General features: G+C 39.6%; 1 protein-coding gene across 9 annotated transcripts in view; it reads right to left on the minus strand.

Moving 5' to 3' along the window:
• Positions 1-19,234, minus strand: part of diaph2 (diaphanous-related formin 2) — a 357,889-nt gene that overhangs the window by 87,402 nt on the left and 251,253 nt on the right. For all 9 annotated transcript variants that reach the window (XM_040016586.1, XM_040016585.1, XM_040016582.1 and 6 more), the window contains one exon: positions 9,013-9,137. In XM_040016586.1, coding sequence (XP_039872520.1) covers positions 9,013-9,137 — 125 coding nt within the window. The remainder of the gene's footprint in view (positions 1-9,012; positions 9,138-19,234) is intronic.

Here is a 19,234-nt window from a genome sequence, read left to right on the forward strand (position 1 = left end):
GGCACATTACTATGTTCCCTGGCATTTGTTTGGCTTACTCAATCATAGGGGCATCAGTGCTTACCGATCGTACCGAACAAAGATTTTACTGTCATTTTAAGGTCATGCAGATTTTAAAGATTAACCCTGTGCTTTGTGAACACTTACACTGTAGGCAGGAAGTCATACATGCCAATTAAGTCTTCAGACATAGCTGTCAGTACTGGTTAAAAAGTTTTAATACAGCAACATGATCAAGGTCTTTTGTATAGAAAATCAGCAGTACCTGCATTTTTGCCTGAATGTGACGAGGTAGCATGGAGTTACAAGCCTCTCAGCACATGTCATCAGCAAAGAATATCCTCCAAAAGCTGGAATTCAACACGGTGTTTTGACAATTCTGTCTCGGCCTTGACTGGCAGTGAATGCCAGCCAATCCCCATTTGAAATGCGACAAGGAAAAACAAAGCCTGTCAGAATGAGTTGGTGAGATGTCTACTGAGAGCCACATGTGGTGAGAAAGAGAGTTGGGCGAGAGAGGGAGTGAGAAAGAAAGAAAAAGAAGCGAGAGAGAGCGAGAAAGAGAGAGCGATGAGAAGAAACTGTTCCTTCTCTACATGACTCTGTCCCTGAGACAAACGTCATGCTGCTCCCCCCACAGTGGGTGACTCTGACAGGATACTGTCTGTGCAGCACTCCCCCTCTGTGTGATTGATGAGCCTCATTTTGCCAATTAATGGAGAATCCCCTGTTGACTACCATCAGATTGCCGTTTGTAACTGTTAGTGTTTCTGACTGTCACAGATTCATTTTAATTAGCGATCTCTTTCTCCTCCGACTTTTCTATTGTGTCTCGAATTTGCAGAGCTGAGTGCACAGTGACATGCCAGGGAAATGGCCCACTGTGTTATTTGCTGTCATTAATTTATTCACAAAATGCACTGCTTAAACTGCTGGAGACAAAATCTTCCTGAAAGAGTCAACTGTAATGTCAAACATATAACGAATCTTATGATCAATTAGCAAATGTGAAGCAATTAGTGCACTTTATTTGCATAATGAACAAGTAATTGCTCTAAAGAAAGCAAATCCAGTCAATAAGTTTGGCAAATGATTTTTGGGGTCATACGTACAAGCATGCTGCCAGAGAGATGTCCCACAGTCATGCAGAGGCAGCGATCCGTGGGTTTTGTCAGGGGAGAGGAAAGCCAGCCACAAGTTATAAATCAATAGAGACCCAGCAGCAAACAGTTGTACAACAATATATCCCTTGGACAGCAACAGCAAGAAAGTAATGACATTACTCGGGGACAGTAAGTACTCAAACTTTGGAAGGATTTACATTTTGCAGTGACTTTAAACCTGCATACTCTGCTAAGGATACTCGGGCCTTTTTGTAGCAATTAATACTACAAAGTAATATACTGGTCTACACTGGAATAATTAAAAAGCTTTGTACAAAGGTTTGCTTTGTGATCTACTTGCCATATAAGCCAAGTGAATAGACATAACAGTTATTCAAAACATGCAAACCATCTTTTTTAAGTCAACCTATGTCATTTAACTCCAAATGTCTTCTATTGTGTGTTCACATGAAAACAAAACAAGCATTGTACACCCTCAGTGGCTCATATTTACTAGACAAATAACTCTAGTCACGTTTCCCATCCACTTGCATTTGATAGAATAATTTGCCAACAATGGGCCTGCCATTCACCTGAGTCTCCGGGATTTCATTAAAACATCAAATGAAAGTGAAATCATGAGCCATGACGGTAGAGAGCGGGGATGGCTAAGCAGAGAAGCGTGGTTGGTGTCTACTGCAGGATTAGAGCTCAGCAACAAGTGCTCAAGGGGGGCTTTGCATCAAACCCAGGAGCCCATGACAAATGAGGGCGACTGGGCCTCTGTCTATTACCCTGCACTAAGCCCAGGCCTTTTGGGGAAGTAATGAGGTGCAGATTGAAGCCTCTGCCACTGGGTCCTTAGCCTGGCTTTCAGTAGAGCAGAAATAATCAGCGGAGACCTGGGTCAATAGTGGCAAAGCTATAGAGCAGCTGAGCAACGCATGGAAACATGATGATAAAACCGATTAACTAAACAAATCATTTTCTATTCAGAACATGACAGCTTTTTATGATTTATATCCTCTGGATATATTATCTATTAGTCCTTGAGTCTTTGTGCTATATGTGAACTTTAAACAAACATTATAATAAATGTATTCAGCAGGGATGCGAAAAAGTGATTTGGACTCCAGAGAGTATGCCGGAAACCCAACAGGATACAACATACCGCTGAGGAGACCCTACAAGACTGATAGGGCATGAGGGCTTATCAGTCCAACAAGTATATCCCCAGTACATCATGGCGGTACCTCCCATACTCCAGTACCACATCCGTTCCTGCATCTAGAGTCTACAGTCCAGGGAGTCTATCAGCAAGCTTACTCTGCTGGTTAATGAAGCTGCCACATCAGGCCAAGTGTCACAGCCTAACAAGATACTGATTGGCGAACTCCGAGGAAATTCTCTCGTATGACTAGAGAGCACAGAAATGGTCTGGCAGTAAACACGACTGGCGACAGAAAAGGCAAGTGAAGCACGATCCTTTATGTTGACAATAATCTGTGTATTTCTATTTTGCAATTTGTAATTTGTAACTTGACTACATTTATTATGGATTTTCCATTAACTGAAATTATTCTGGTAGCTTAGAAAGATGAAATTCCAATACGACATTTTGTTTACATTGCATATAAATGTCATTAGAGTCTTGTGTTCTTGCATGTGGAAAGTCACATAGGTCCCATTGGTATAAAAGTGTTTGGCAAGTTCCCAGTTGACACATTATGGGTGTCACAGAGTGATGTTACTGATCATGTTACCAACAACACCTAAGAGGACATCACATTGACTTGCATTCATTACCTGGATAATTAACCTAACTACTCCTGTCTAACCCTAACAGAAACTTTACCATTATCTTAATTTTTGATGTGTAAGTTGCCATTAAAGAACTATTTTTTCCCGCCTGGATCCATTGCAATATTATACCTGTATTGTAAAGTGGTTTTGAAGCGTTTGACTAAATTTGAGCAGAAACCTCAGTGCACTATAGCGCGTGTTAGCTATTAGTCTATAGAAATAGTGCCTACACTATTTTGAGTTCCCTCCCCAGACGCCTTAACGCCCACTCACATCCTGGGCCGTCTGACCTCAGGAAATCACATGATAAGGTGGGGCCAGGTTTCACAATGATCTCACCCGAAACTCTGGCTGATTGTGACCCACACCCAGTTTCACACCTTGGCTCAGGCGATTAGAGGATCATCAGGGGGTCCTTTTGTCCCTCTGTGGGGGGAAACTCCCACTGGGTTTATATCTGGGACTCCCCACCATTTGACCTTAGAACTGAAGAAGCTTCTCGGATGAGAGGTGAAACGTCTTCAAGCAACTAAAGAAGTCCAGACGCTTTTCTTTCCAAGCTCCTTTGACTACGATGACCTGGATGACTGAGAACCTTCACAGACATACACTATTTGTCTTTTTCTTAAACACACTAATAATTCAGCAACACCCATATTTATAAAGCTCAGAAGATAAAAACAAATGCAACAACACATGTTATATTTCATTCATAAACCTCTTCAAAAATATAGCTTTTTATCTTGTTTTTTATTGCAGCCTTGCTCTCTGTAGATCAACAGCACCCAGTGCAGTGCTGGGAGACCAGTGAACATCCCAGCATTGATGAGAACAGCTCGCACAAGAATGTACACTGTTTATTTTGAACAGGGTTCATACTTCTATGGAGAAGCGTGCTGGCATCTTGAGAATTATAACACATTTTCACAACTTTTTGCAGCTCAGATAAGTCATTTGTCTGCTTGTCAAAAATCAGTATGTCTGCTGAGATGCCACGTTCAAAGTGAGGAATTACTATTTATTCTTGTGACTGACTCATTCTTTCTAAATCTGAGTGGTTATCTTTATTTATTTGGACATTTACATTAAGGTGCAAGGCACACAAGCAGAACTAAAGCACGCAGGGAGCACTGCTACTTATTTACACTTGTTTCCCCTGAATTTTGGATAATTAAAAGGCTCCGTGGTTTATCTGTGTTTTAGCTAATTGGCCACACAGTTTACAGTGAATTTCATTAGCAAAAGAAACCACTTCAGTCGGGGTGGCGGGGTGGGCCATGAGGGGCTTGGAGGAAGGTGGTGATTAAGAGAGGGAGCTTATTTGCAGCGAGGGGGGTGGGGTACTTTTGCTTTAAACATTATACGGAGCTACTCAGCGTGTTGCCACCAGCATGTTTTAACCCAGTTTTATTATACACAAACATACAGAAATAAACATGATGATTCTCTAATTAATCTGACTTACATACTGAAACACATAAAGGTGTAATGAACTGTGTTAACTTTTCCAAACAACACTTACACTGTCTAGAAAAAAACGCAAAAAATACACGCTAACAAAAAACAAAACAAGTGAGGGGTATTTCAAGCTCACCCTCTATAACAGAACAACTGCTTCACTAAGAGGCATTTATTAACCTTAAGTGTGTGGTGCTGATGCAGGGGATTTCTGCACCTGTGCAAAAACCTAGCCTGAAGCCAACAGAGTGTCCAACTGTTGCTGTTTTGACAGGGGCCATCCATAAACACACTGCGGTGAACTTCTTCCTTTGAAATGCGAACTAAATCAGACTGAAGACTAAGAGAACAACAAAAAGGAGGTACCTGTATAAATGCATCTGTCAGTTTGTATTAGAAGCTAGCCCCGGGACTGGAAAAAACAGTGTCTTGATTAGAGGACTAAACTGGTTTGAGAAACTCACACTACTATCTATGTGGGTCCAAATCCTAGGACTTCAGGCTCTCTAATCACCCAGAGGTGTCAATAACTACCGTAAATAAGTATTGCTGTTCAATCGTCACTTGTTCTTGTTGGGAAATTATCAAGAGAGGTGTGGATGTGGGAGGAATTCTACCAATTTGAATTATCTCATGATAGTTTGGCAAAATCCTTCCTACAGGGAAACAAATCCTTTTGATTTCCCTAAGACTCAGGAGTCCAGACTGATATCTAAACTCATCAGTATGACAATGCACTCCTCAAGACTCGACTATCTAAACTTTGGGGTAAAGTAAGACTATTTTCTTATTCAACTAATAACACAGCCATGTACAATAGCTTAAAGGCACACAGCTCTATTCACTTATCCTTGTGAAAGAATTCAAAAGACGTTTCACTGAGAAAACTCAGTCACTGTGTAAAAATGTGACACACGCAAAAACACAGATATAAAATACACTACAAATTCCCCATAGTATAATATAAATAGCAGATTTTTAATTTCTTAGTCAGAGGACCATGTTATTTTTTTGTATGAAGACGCAACAGTGATGTTCTGTGACTATTGCACTCTGGGAAGTAAAAGGTTAAACTAAATATCAGTAGTTTGTGTTAAGTCATTGAATACAGTACACAGAGATGTACTGGGCATGTCAAGGTATTCATCAGGGTCCACTCTGGTCTCTCATCCTCCCCACCAAACCACCTCTCTACATCAATATTCTAGCATGCACAATCTTATCCTATTCTGTTTTATCATATTCAGCAGCAAAGTGCAGCGTGCATGTGTGTGCACATCATGGCGATAGCCTCTCTGGTGAAATAGGGCTCTCTGGGGGCTTGTGTCTCAACTCTACAGCCTTTGTGAGCCCCCATTACTTCTGACAGATAGAGATCACAAAACTGCTGAACAAACACCCCATTCAGTAATTAGCATACATTACAGTAATGGAAAGAGAAAAATGTATCAGTAAAGCCAAATGAAGTGCTTCCACCAAGTTAGTTCTGGCTTCTTAGTCTTCGTTTTCCTCTTTGTCCTATGATTGAGATCTGGTGGCCATTTGAATGCACTGAAGTCAGTGTTAAGCTCAAGAAAGAAGTTGATTTGAGCTTAGTGTCGTGTTACCCTGCTAGAAAGAAATGATGACATTGTGGTCATAAGGGGATGCACATGGTCAGCAACGACACTCAGGTAGGTGGTGGCATATTAAGGAATGATACCGGACGCTTAAATTCTCCCTTAAACTAGAGTAACAGAGGCAGGAGTTTACCAAAGCCAACAGGACCCAAGAGACAGTCCAGCACAAAGTAACAGGATGTAAGCTGCAAGCTGGGACAGCATAAACTGAGAGGCACAACCATGTAGCTTGAATAGTGTGCAGGAACATCTGTGCTGCATATGGACTAGAAGTCCCAAAGTACTAGAGGGAGACACCACAGAAGGTGGTCAAGAACATGGGCTGAAGTCCCACGAGACTTCAAGTTCCAGACTGACAAGCAGTTGCTGGCCAACCAAGCAGACACAGTGATGGTTGATAAAAAGCAGAGGACTGCAGTTGTGATAGATGTAGCAATTCCAGCTGACAGCAACATCAGAAAGAAGGCGCAAGAGAAAATTGAGAAGTACCAGAGCTGAAGAAACAACTGGAGCAGATGTGGAAGGTAAAAACCAAAGCCATTTCAGAGGTAATAGGACTATTAAGAGCTTTATCCCTCAAAATAGATGAGCAGCTCCAGCAGTCCAGTCCAGGCACAACATCAGAGGTCTTTTACTGGGAACAGCTAAGATATTGTGCAGACCCCTAAAACTCCCAGGTCTATGATAGAGGACCATTATTTCTATGTAACTTTGATTATACAGTCTCGAGCGGGGTATCATGTTGAAAAAGTCCATCTATTTACCTCTTTGTTTTACCTCTTTTTTATCAAGTTGTCACTACACTTTTTAAAACCCTGCAGGGTTTTTTGCTAGTTAAAGATGAAAGACATGCAGACTGAAACAGAAGCATATGTACTCAACTACACATCCAATGTAAATTACCTTCCCATTTTCTCTGCATCTCTCTCTAGCGCACACACACACAAGCACACACACACAAACGGAGTCTGACTAATTCATCACAGTGCCCAGCCGTCAAGACAACAGAGCTTCACTTAACTTTTTCAGGGTTGCTCAAGCATCAAATGCACGACTTTTAGATGTTGTTGTTCTTCCATCTGTCATGCTTCAAGGAACCAACATCCTTTTCTTTAATCCCAGCATAAAGTTTAAAAAGGTATGTTTCCCTTGATTGTGCTATCTTATGTACAGCAAAGGAAATGTCAACCCCCAAAATACGGCCCTGTATTTCACACTGTCACTGTTCCAACACTCGGCATTAAAGTGCCCCCTAAGCTCATAGCAAACGCTGGTACTACAAACTTCAGTGATTCAAGCAGTCTCCACTTTCAATCTCTCCTTATGGTCCATATGCATGTGGATTCATTCCATCACAATGCTCATTTACACAAAACAGTCCAAGATCTGATATCTGAGGAGATTTAAAGTGGTAGCAAAATCTGAGAAAAGGGCTAAATTAACACAGACGCACACAGACACATACAGGCAAAGGTCTCCCTCTGTATCAGACCCCCGAAATCAATTCTCGGAATGAACAGTGCAAAATGTAATTTACTTCGACGTCCTGATAATATGCACTGTGCTACAATAAAACAACATATATATATATTATAGATCCTAACATGTTAACACAAAAGAATGCATGAAATACTGAAAATCACATCCTTCTTTATTCTCGCAGTTATTCGGGAAGTAACTTTATAATCAACGATGAATACAACACTGCAAAATAAAATATAAAATATAACCATGTCATTGTTCCAACCTTTAGCAAAGTAAGACGCAAAATCCGTTTTACTGCAGTAAATCTGTATGAGCGTCATTCCTAGGACCACAGCATGGTCAGGTAGGATGGGTAGGGGTGGGTGGGTGTGTGGGGTAGGGGTGATGTTTCAGGTCATGGCCAGCCAGTTTCTCTTTGCCATTCTCTGGGGAGGAACTCCAGACAGTGAAAAGGAACCATACTGCAGTACATCTACACTTCTCCATTTCCTCTCACTCAAGCCTCTAGTTCTCAACGGAGCCTGGGAATCAATACTGACATTGGGGGAAAGAGCAGCTTTCTTGCCTGCCTGCTCTGCTTCATATAGTAGCTGCCGCCAGGGAAGCCTCTGCATCAGTTTTTTCTTTTTTTAAATGTAAAAATGTAAATGTCCATCTCTGGTTTGAACAGATTTTTAGGGACTATTGCTCTCGTCCCTCCAATTGTGTTGATTTAGCCTAAATAGATATCGGATAAAAGGAAGTAAAGATAATGTTATATGTTAACTTTTGTGCGAGCCCCTAGCATATGGAAACACCCACTCATCTTTTAAATTACTCGAGAGTAATCCTTTCTTTTCTTTATAACATTAGACACAAACATAGGCTATCCTGCTGACTGCTTCACCGTGTTTTTCCCCATGAAAGGCACCTTAGCCTCAGGGTATTGACAACAGACTTGATTTTCACTATTGATCAAACCTATACAGTGAGAACCTTTCCTCTCAGAAAGGGCATTCAAGAAAGTGCAGAGACATGGCTAATTCAATTTGGGACTAGAGATGCTTGGGTGTAAGTGAAACACTCTGTTATCAAAACAGGAGAGGTGTCATGAGAAAAGAGTTCGTGGATGGCTGTGTGGAGAGGTTTGTGGTCGGCCAAAAGATGAAATCAGGAATAAGCGATAAGTTGGTGTGAGGGGCCAGAGTCCCTATTAGAGGTCCCCAGGGGACAGGCAGCAGTGGCAGAGTGCAGTAAAAATAGCCACAGGCATGATTTCACTCTTGGGACCCAGGGAGGACTGAAGAGGGAGATCTGATCAGCGTCTCACAGCAAGGCAGCCAGATCCATTCCCCAAGTTCCCTAGGGTGCCACCTATCACACCAAGTGACTTAAACTGCTTACCACAGCCAGGCTGAACACAAACAGCACACACCTTTGCCACTGCTCGCTACAAAATAGGACAAAGAATGTCCTAATATCGCTCAAAGCGAATGTTGTTAGGGAGCAAATTTACGTCCAAACCTGTGTATTGTCTTGGAATGAACACAATAAAAAAAGGATATAGACATCTTTTCCACAAACTTATCTTGTTCATCGGCTGTTTTGGGGAAGTTTTCGATGTCGTTCTCAAGCCTCTGAATGTGCCGTTCCATGTTGGTCAAACTGCTTTTTAAGATCTCGGCGGACACTGTGGAAAAGTGAAAACACACACAATAAGCTGGTTAGTATCAACAGTTGAGCGGGCTCTTGCTCCATATAGGAGTAACCCATGATGAAAACAACACATCGCTGAAAACGTTAAACATTTAAACAAACATATCTACCGCAGAGGGAGACCGATGTGACACACTGACTCCACATAATCCATCTGCGTATGGCCTAGAAAAGTGAGCACGAGTGGTAATATGTGTGCACATTGGGTGTGTGTGCCTGTCTGCAGTGGCTCATTAATCAGTCTGTAATCACTGCTTGCAGAGTTGCTGTGGAATCCACTATATTCAGATCAGGCCTTTCAAGTAGAGACTTCAAACAGCATGCAGTGTCTTAGGGGATCAAATGGGACAGGAGCATGGATGCAGTGGCATGTTTAGGTTCCTGCAAAGGGTTTAGTTTTATTGACACACAAATTCCAGTTTGCTCAAACTGAACATCAAATTTGAAACATTTAATATGTCATGTTGGTTAAATGGTATTGCCCAGTTTGAGAAAGGAAAGAAAAATAGGCTGATCATAAAGCCAGTAACTAACTTCCTTTAATATCAGAGGAATGAGGAGCTGGTATAAAGAGCACTTGACTAAAAGTATCTCTGTTTATTTGTTTTTATTTAAGCTGGCTTTGAGCTTCCTGTACACTGTAAGCCCCGAGCCTTTTGAGAACTAAAAGAGAAACAGTTGACAAAAATACTGTACTGTATTCAGAAGAAACATCTTTGTATAGGAGTAGTTAGAAGTGAAGCTGGTAGTGAACCTACGTGAAAGAGGGTCCGTGGGTCAGCTAAACATGGGTTTATTTTACTTTCTGAGGATATGTAAGTTGAAGCTACATTCATGAAGTCACTGACTGGACTTGCACAACAGGAAAGGACACGAGGTCACAAGAACCTCTGGGATTCTTCATCTTAAGAGCTTCAGCTTTCATTCCAGTCTAGCTTTGATTTTTCACAATGTTGACTAAACACAAGCAGATGAAACTACCTCAGCAGAGTAACATGTATCCTGCTGATTAACAGGTCTTGCCAGCTGATATCTTACATGTTATGACTTATTTGAATGGGCCATCCAGTTCTACTTTGCATGAACTCGTTATTATTTGTTTCAAGTACAGATTGAATACAACAACCCAGGACAACTTTTAATATTTGGCACCACTTTGACATCTGCTGAGTGTTTACATCCTTTTGTCTGTAACTGAAGAGAAATAGAAAGCTGTGGCAGGTCTCACTGACATAGGGGTCAACCTTGTCTTGCTTTACATCAGTTCCACAGCTCGAGTTTGTCCTCTCTCATTTTCTGACAATAAAATTGGATAGCAATATTGTGGATCGCATGCACTTCCACTACACTGTCTGACACAAACACAAAGGGTATCTAAGGTGCATTTCCATTAGAACACACACCCATACACAGAAATTGCCTATTGTGATTGGTCTAGAAGCAATGCAGTGAGAGTGATGGGTGAGGTCACTGTCATTATTAGACTTTTCAGCTAGCTAGCTGGGTAGACTGGGAGACTCACAATCCCTCCTTCTCAATTCTGGTAGAACTGACTCCTGGGAATGACACTGAGAAACCCACACTATCACATAGTCTGTTTCTCGACTGATAGGGCCCCTGAGATCCACATGTGCTTGTCACTTTGATCTCAGACTTACTAATGGTGGAAAAGGAAAGCGAGCAGTGGACAGATGAAGCAAGAGGCAAAACAATTAAATTCACATCAAGCCACTGGGAATGCGTTTGTCATTTATTATGGCTTATGATAGTTTTTTTTGTGGATTGAGTGACAGTACTGACTAATGGCTTGGCTGAAAAACTGATCATAGGAACCAAGCATAGCGTTTTTTATGAGATCAGAGAGGGGTCATAGGAATTCAAAACAGAAACGTTAACATGGGAAGTAAACCAGATGGGAAACAAGTGAAACCCAGCTACATAACAGATTACTTGCATACATGCATTTAGCATTAAATTTGTAGCTGTGGGCCACTTTATACTTTTCATAAATTTGTATATGTAAGTAGAAAATCCAGCATTGATTCTTATGGGATGTCATTAGCTACAGTGATACCTTCTGTACGCTGAATACATGTTCCAAGTGGATGAGTGGAGAAATAAAGAGGGCAGGTAGGTATATATCATACACACAGAAGCGAGGGATGAGTGATGTGTGGTGATGTAGGAAGAAAAGAGAAAGTAAAGAAAAGACAAAAGCCATTTTAAAGCGACGCTCTAAGCTGTATGAATTACAGAGTGAGGGGAAAACTGCGAACGACATCCTTAATTTATTGACATGAGCTCGGTAAAACTGGCCATTGCGGCATTAGTCATTCCTCAGAACAAAAGGCAGACAAAATGTATTTCATCGCGTTTTGCCTTGTTTCCCTCAAATAAACTGCCAGGGAAAAATACTGTGTAGCTCACGATACCAAATCAACCGCTATAATGCGAAGATGTCAACCTTCTATTCAGTCATCTGTTGAGGGGAGCAATTTTCATTTTGATTTATTGACAAATAATACCAATCATTCAACTAATGCTCTTGCAATGCTGCCAAAGGTTACAAAGGAAATAGAGATTTATTTTGAACATCGCTGCCAACGCAGCATAAAAGATCAAGTTTTAAATAATCTAAAGACTTATGAAAACAAAGACAAATGCAACATAAATCCTTAAGAGAAGGTCATTGATAAATACATTTATTCCTTTAGCAAAGTAAGTGTATGTTGGAGAGGATATGACACAGGGAAAAGGGACACACACAAAGGATGCACAAACACAGACTGCATAGAAGCATTTTTCAATTTTATATGTTGATTATGTTTAAAAATGATCTCTTAATTAAAATATATCTCAAAAACTAATGACAATCCGATCGTTCAGTCTGACGTCACTAGCCGTGTCTGGGCCTAAACTCCGCTGCAGGTCCATATATCAAACGATCACTATGGCATTACTGAGAGTTGAAAAACTGTCTAAAGTCTTTCATCTTTAATAAAATGATCAGCGTTCTGCTCTACCAGGTGTAACAATTGAGTTTAACATCCAGGCATCCATGAAAACGGAATTTATGACATTTAACGGAGTTAGAAGTTAGCAAGAAGTTAGCTCGCTAGCTTCTATCTAAATACAATATAGCATGTCCTGACTGCGGGGTTTTGGAAACAAATTCAAACGTACAGCTCTGTTATCACTTCCAACATAAATGAAGACAGAAAACTAAACAGCAGTGACGTTTGTAGGGTTACTGAAGTTTGGCAAGCTGTAGCTAATGATATGCTACGTGACCGCTAGCGACACAGCTATGTTAGCATAATATAAACAAGCTAACTTTTTTTCCACTGATAAAAGTTAACGTGAGTGTTCTCGATGGTCAGGAACAAATGTAATCGCATGGCAGGATGCTGTAAAAGGACCAAACTTCAGCCAGGAGAACAACTGAGATAATCCATCCACAATACGAGGTTAGTCATTCATATACTGCTGCATGGGCTGGGCTGTAGCTACATCCTAAGGTTTTAAAAACTGAGCTTAAATAAATGATTAGCGGTAATAAAAGCCGAGGGAGGTCAACAGGGATCACTGACTGTTTTAGGAGCTTTTTGAGATCAAATAGAAGAAAATACATAACATTAAACATGTTAACAACACAAAAGCCGTATTAAACGCAGACTACTTTAGACCCGGAAGTAGGATTCGTCACGTCATCACTTAATAATCGGATAAGTATAAAACACTAAAAAGTCAAATGTTATATTGGATCAATTTAACTGAAATTCATGTTGCTGGGAGGAATGAAAGTTTAAAAGAAAAATGGGTGCCTTTCTTTACAGTGACAGCCGAAGCTATTCTCATTTGAATCAACTTGTTTTTCCATTGCATTAATTCTCTGTGAATATTTGAAATCTGCAAGTCTAAGAGGTACAGTAGTGGCTATTATAATAGCACTTCATATGTGGAAAAATATTCCAGCCTCTGGAGATTATAGGCGTTAAATTCTTCGAGAATCCAAAACAGTTTTAGGCATGCTTGCATTTTTACCCACGCAAATCTCTCACCATTTCATTGACTATGCAACATGTAAAGACAGGATGACCTTCAGTAAACTCTTCACATGACCAGCTACACATAATATGTGCTGAAAGGTATATTCATCACATCAGAGTAAAATTGGTTATTGATCAGCGCAATACTACCAGTCAAGACAATGACTGATTGTGTGTGTTTCTAAGTAGGTGTTGTACACATTAGTGCTACTTCAAATACCTCTACTTTAACATGACAAAGAATTTTCCTTTATCTTTTTCTTTAGTCTCGGTGGCACCTGAAAGCGAATAAGAGATGAAGTGGGAGACAGACTATTGTACAGCAGAGGAAAGCTACAAGAGGATAAACACAACTGGATGTGTTTCCTTTTCAGGAGGAATCAAAGCAGCTCAGGTTGCAGTACTGAAAGTGATAGTGTTGCTGTGACAACATAGTCACATTGTTCTTTCTGATTACCTTGAATCATGTATTCCTAAAAACAGCAGGCAGGAGAAAGCCGCAAATGAGTAAATTTAATGGACAGCATAAAGTTGGAGCTCAGGATTACCTGTAAATACTAGGGTACAATTTGAAACCATTGGAAATGCTAATCTACCTTTGGTATGGTTTCCTGTTGTTTACTAGAACAAAAGATAGCTTCTTTAGTGATCTATTCATGTGTGAACAATTAAAACACCAGTTTGTTGAATTATTTAGCTGCATCGTATGGATAAACGATATTATTACTTTCACTCAGAGGGCAGGAAGTACCACAGTGTGCAAAAATAGTCACAGCTGTAATTTTCCATCAATCTTACACTAATTGTTTGCACATAAAAGGATGAAACCTTCTTGCTTTTGCTCTATTTCCTCTTTTAATTTGCATTTTCCTTAAAGCACTCATGCAGAAAAACTGTTACCATAATGAAGGATTTGTTTGCCTGATTGTAATTGATGACCCCCTGAAGAGTAAAATCAGAAGGTTTAAATTCGTAACGGTTAATCTGTAAATCCTTGCTATGATCACTTCTGAACAGAGGCCTCAGATGTTAAGCCTGGAGTCGCTACAACCACCACTCTCTCCCCATCCTGGAAAAAAAACACAGCTAAATTTTGCAGTGTCACCATATCCAATATTCTTAAGCTACAAGATCAATCAAAAATAGAGAAGGAGAGATATGAACATTAAACCAAGAAGAATAAAACATGACTGCATAATTTTTTAATTATGTCATTTGAATGGAAGTATGGGCTGCAGCCAATCGGAAACGTACAGCCAGGCACCAAAAAACACACACTTTACTGTTCCTCCCGATCTAGAAGCAGGGCTTGTTTGCAATGGGGGTCATGTCTATGAGACTTTATTGCTTTTGGCAGCCATCAGAGCTACAGCCCAGTGCCAGATCTCTGGAGGAATTACAAATGGAGTCAATTACAATATATTTTGATGCATGGGAAAGTTTAGACATTGACCTGGGGTGATGACAATTCCCTGGGAAGTGCTGAGGAAATCAGTCAGGGTGATGTGTTGCTGCTATATGTAAGTCTATGCCCTCTGCAATAAAAAGAATGAGGATCCCAAAGGGGTACAATGGTTTACCTCTTCTCTCCTGACAGCCAGCAACCTAAATGCACCTGAAGATGGTAATTTCTCTTTGTCAACACGTGTTTTTCTTTGATATTGTTATGATACGTTTCTTGTGACATGCAAACAACAGAAAATTATGAGTTAGGAATATACAGCTGGACCGTTAGGGTAACTGATTTTAAGGCAAGGTGTATGAAAAACACCAATGGAAGCTGAGTTACCGTAGCTTGAAGAGGCAAGCATGTGTTCCATCTTTCATGCATGTTTGCACTCGTGTTAGGCTGACTAGGTTATCCAAATAAGTGTGCTGTTGGGTAAGTAGCAGAATAAGTAAAACCTCAGCTATGTTCTCATGCTGATGCTTCAGTCACACTTACAAGTACAACTACTAATTAATTACAATAACAAATGCCTGAATGCCTTTTAAAGTATGCATTTATGCCACAATTCATCACAATACCACAGTTTGGCTGACGCTGAATTGGAAGCACACACACAAAAGGAAATGCACACATGTATAACTTCAAAATAATAATGAAGGAAATGACTAACTTAAAATACATCAAACAGGACTGCATTCACAGTAAGATGGATATGGATATGACTTGGTGTGGCATACCAAGTCATCATGATAGCCTGCAGAGGTTGAGTCTTGCCTCTAACCTCATTCACAACTTCAAAGTTGCACCTTATCACATGGCTAAAGGTAATTCACCTGACACCTCTAAAGGGAAACACTTAACTTGCTATTTCTACATCCAAGACACCAAAACCTTACTTCAGTTATTAACTGACCTGAAATCTATAAATATATTTCTTCACAGCAATGCACTATAGTTCAGAATCAGAGAACTTTTGCAAAAAAAAAGAAAGAAAGAAAAAAGAGAGAGCTGGAAAAAAAAACTTAGGGAAAGAAAAAAACAGATTCAAACTGAACCAACAACAAAATCCCAGCTTTTAAATATTTAACACTGAATATAACAATGTCAATTAATATGCAGTAGCTGCAAGCACCAATTACCAGGGCGTATGCCCAAGGGTGTGTTCGTGCTCGTGCGCCCCTGAACACACATCTTCTAATACAGTTAATCTTAAAAGAAAGATCAACTGCATCAGCACAAGAGCAAAGGAAAACTGCTGGATTCTAGTAAATATGTGATACACTACACATGATGCAAGAAGTACAAAATATGCTTTGTGCCGAGTTCAGGTTAACACTTTTTTAAATTGCAAGAGCAATAAAAATATGTCTGATTTCTACATATAGTAATAGTAATAATCTGTGGGACAATATCGCTGCTATTTAACTAGTTTACATTCAGTCTTATCAAAGGTTTTGCTTGAGTCTAGACTAAGAAAGGCCAACTGCTGTGGGAACACTAGAATGAGAAGAGGATAAATTGTGGGAGAGGGTCATGAACTTGACTGATATTTTTCTATTATTTATCTAAGAAAACCTGTCAGTGACATCCCATCGTGATCTACAGTTCACCGGTGCATATTCACAGAAGAGAAGCGACTTTTTAAAATGAGATTTTTTTTCTTTCTAATACTTAAAAATTGAAGATGGCAAAAATGTATACTAATTATAACCTACCGTAATTTCTTCTCAGTTTACTCCAGAGGGACAGGTGGAAGTGTTATGAATTTTCAGCAGTTTCATTTCCCTGTTTCACCATACAGTCATAATTACTGCCTATTTAGCCTTAACCTGTAATAACCTTATTTTTAAAATCATTATTATTTGGCATACCTATGCTATTTCAGTCTTGAGGGGGAAAAAAACAGGTTTCATTAACAATAGTGTGAAAATCAGTTGCCTGCAACTAAATGAGACATTGTGCAGTGAGAGCCCGACTGCCTTCAAAACTCGTCAGTGTTTTGGATTTTGGCTCTGCTGTCCATTCAGTAAAGAATAAAACAACAATGAGGAGGAGGAGAAGAAAAAGACAAAATAAAGGAAAAGAAACAAAAACAGTTCTTAGTTTTCCTAGTGTTTTTTAAATTAATGTTAGTCACTCTTACTTCTCTTCTTTACTCAGTTTCTCTGGCCTCTGTTCTCCTCCCATTTGTAGCGCAAGAGCTCCCTCTGGGAGAGCCACACAGATCAAAGTCTGTAGTTGGGCATATTTACACAAATCTTAATAAAGATGGTTGATATAAATATACAGCATGTCTATCAGGTACAGTAAGAAGTTTAACTACTTTCTCTGCAGTAGTTAAACAAATATACGTAATAGATTACTTTTACTTGTATCAGTTAAACCAATCCTGGGATTTTTTTAAAGCAATATTTTCTTATGAAGATAGAAATGGATTATTGCAGTGCCTAAAACTGTTAATCTAATATGGCCCCCTTAAAACTAAATGTATGTACTGAAAACACTAACACTGATGACCATAAATGCATCTCTTCAAATTTAATATGTATGCACTACATGAGGTGATTGTTTTTTTTATGACAAAACAAAATGTGCCTGATGTGTACTTAGTGAGAGCTTTTCAGACATAAATTCACTGTATGTATGGCTGAAGATCCACGTTCTACCTTTAATTCAGAGATAAATGTCATCAGTCTTTTGTAGATTTTTTAATAATAAAAATGTGTTTGTGCATTTGTGATGGTGTATGACTCATAAGAACTGTGTAGGGTGGACGATGACTCAAATCTGTGTTGGCCTCCCCATTTTCCTTTTTGCTGATAAAGTTCTTCCAGTGTTCTTCCACAACACTGGATTTATTGATCATGGCATGTTGTTGTTATTGTCTAACTTGTCTATGACTCTGTTAAACATTTATTTTGCAATGGTTACAAAAATAGAGATGTTGACAGATAACTAAACTCCCAGCATATCTGCATTTAAAGGAAAATTCCCGTCTAGTTTGGTGATAGATCTCACTTCAGGCTCTCAGTGAAGCTCTTCAGTCCAGTATTAAGATGTCACCCTTTAATCATTCTGTGTTTGTCACCATCCACACAGACAGCAATCCTTCGCATTATCCAAGTATAGCTCTGTAAACGGTCATAATCACATTGTCATCCCTGATTTAGATTTAAATTATGTATTCATTTCAGGAGAAAAGACAGCCAGGCTGCTTTTGATTGGCCTTAAACTAAGTAGCCATAGTGACGAGATATCTGTTAAACGTTAGGTCACCTCCAGTTAGCAAACAGATTTTATCTTCCAGTGCGGATGACTGGTTAAGGTGGTTCCTTAACAGCAGGAGGAGGACGTGGAGGTAACTGAATGTCTTAAATATGCTAACTCACTAGAAGCCGTGGAGCTGTGTACAAGGTATTTGGCAGTGGAAGCAGGAATACATTTTAAATTATTCAGTTTAAGGTACAGTCCTCATTCTTAATGCAGCAACCTTTGCAGGTTGGATTTAAACCTAATCTTTGCAACTCATACTTGTGCGTTTTGGGTAGCAGTGGAAATTGATTGATAGTTCGTTTCAAAATTTTCAGTGGTGTTTTGGGGTGCAGCCTTTTGACAGTTCTTCCTGGAAAAGGAAAGAAAAAAAGCACCTTCCACACTTTGTTCTAAGGCTCTCCCAACATATTCACTTGCTTCATACATGCTAAAAGCCCAGGGGGCTTGGGAAGTGTAAGCAGTTCAACTTTCCTCTTAGACCTCTGTTGCTATTTTTTAAAAGGTTGTTATTTTTTCTCCAATAGCACAAAAAATATCCAGCCTATCTTTACTTTAATGCAGGTCAAATCGTGGAAACGATGGATTACACTTATAAATACATTAATGCTGCGTGCTATGTAATCAACGGGCAAGCCTGACAAAATGTGGAAACATTTTCTGGTAGAAAATTTTTAATTCTTTTTAAACTCATAAATGCTCGAAACCCTCCTTTTTTTCTAGTATAGTTTTGTTACCAGCTGCTTGTTCCACTTCTGCATGTAATTTTATTGTGACCTACATGTGGCTACCAAAATTAGGATTTCCTATGTCCCTATATCACACTAATAAAGTAGACTCAGTAAGATTCATAACCCTTACATGATGAGAAAGGTCAGATCAATTCCAGCACAATCCACATTTGTCTTCATTTAGAAGTCACCATATAAAGAGGACGTATGATCCCTTTAGAAACACATGTTTAAACCGTAGAATCATTAAGTATTTAAACAGGGTTGTATTCAGTATTCATTTGGCTGGAGTGTTGACATGTCTTTTGTTTTTCATTCAGGAGACGAGACTTGGTACGCACGATTGCCGAGCCATAAACATAGTCCCTTTCCACCTCAGGCAATCCTTAAACTCATCAGCAGGGTAATGAGACTTTTGAGCTACGAGATGAATTAACTGGCTATTTGTCTTGTTTTTACCCACCACATGCAGAGTAGTTGAATATAGCATGGGGAGCAATCCCGGACTGTGATATATGTGGCAGGACAAACTGACACATAGCGGAGTTTAAGAAAATTGACTGGGTTTCCT

This window comes from Simochromis diagramma, unplaced genomic scaffold, assembly GCF_900408965.1.
Source record: "Simochromis diagramma unplaced genomic scaffold, fSimDia1.1 OVJJ01000685.1, whole genome shotgun sequence".
In the NCBI taxonomy this organism is placed as follows: domain Eukaryota; kingdom Metazoa; phylum Chordata; class Actinopteri; order Cichliformes; family Cichlidae; genus Simochromis; species Simochromis diagramma.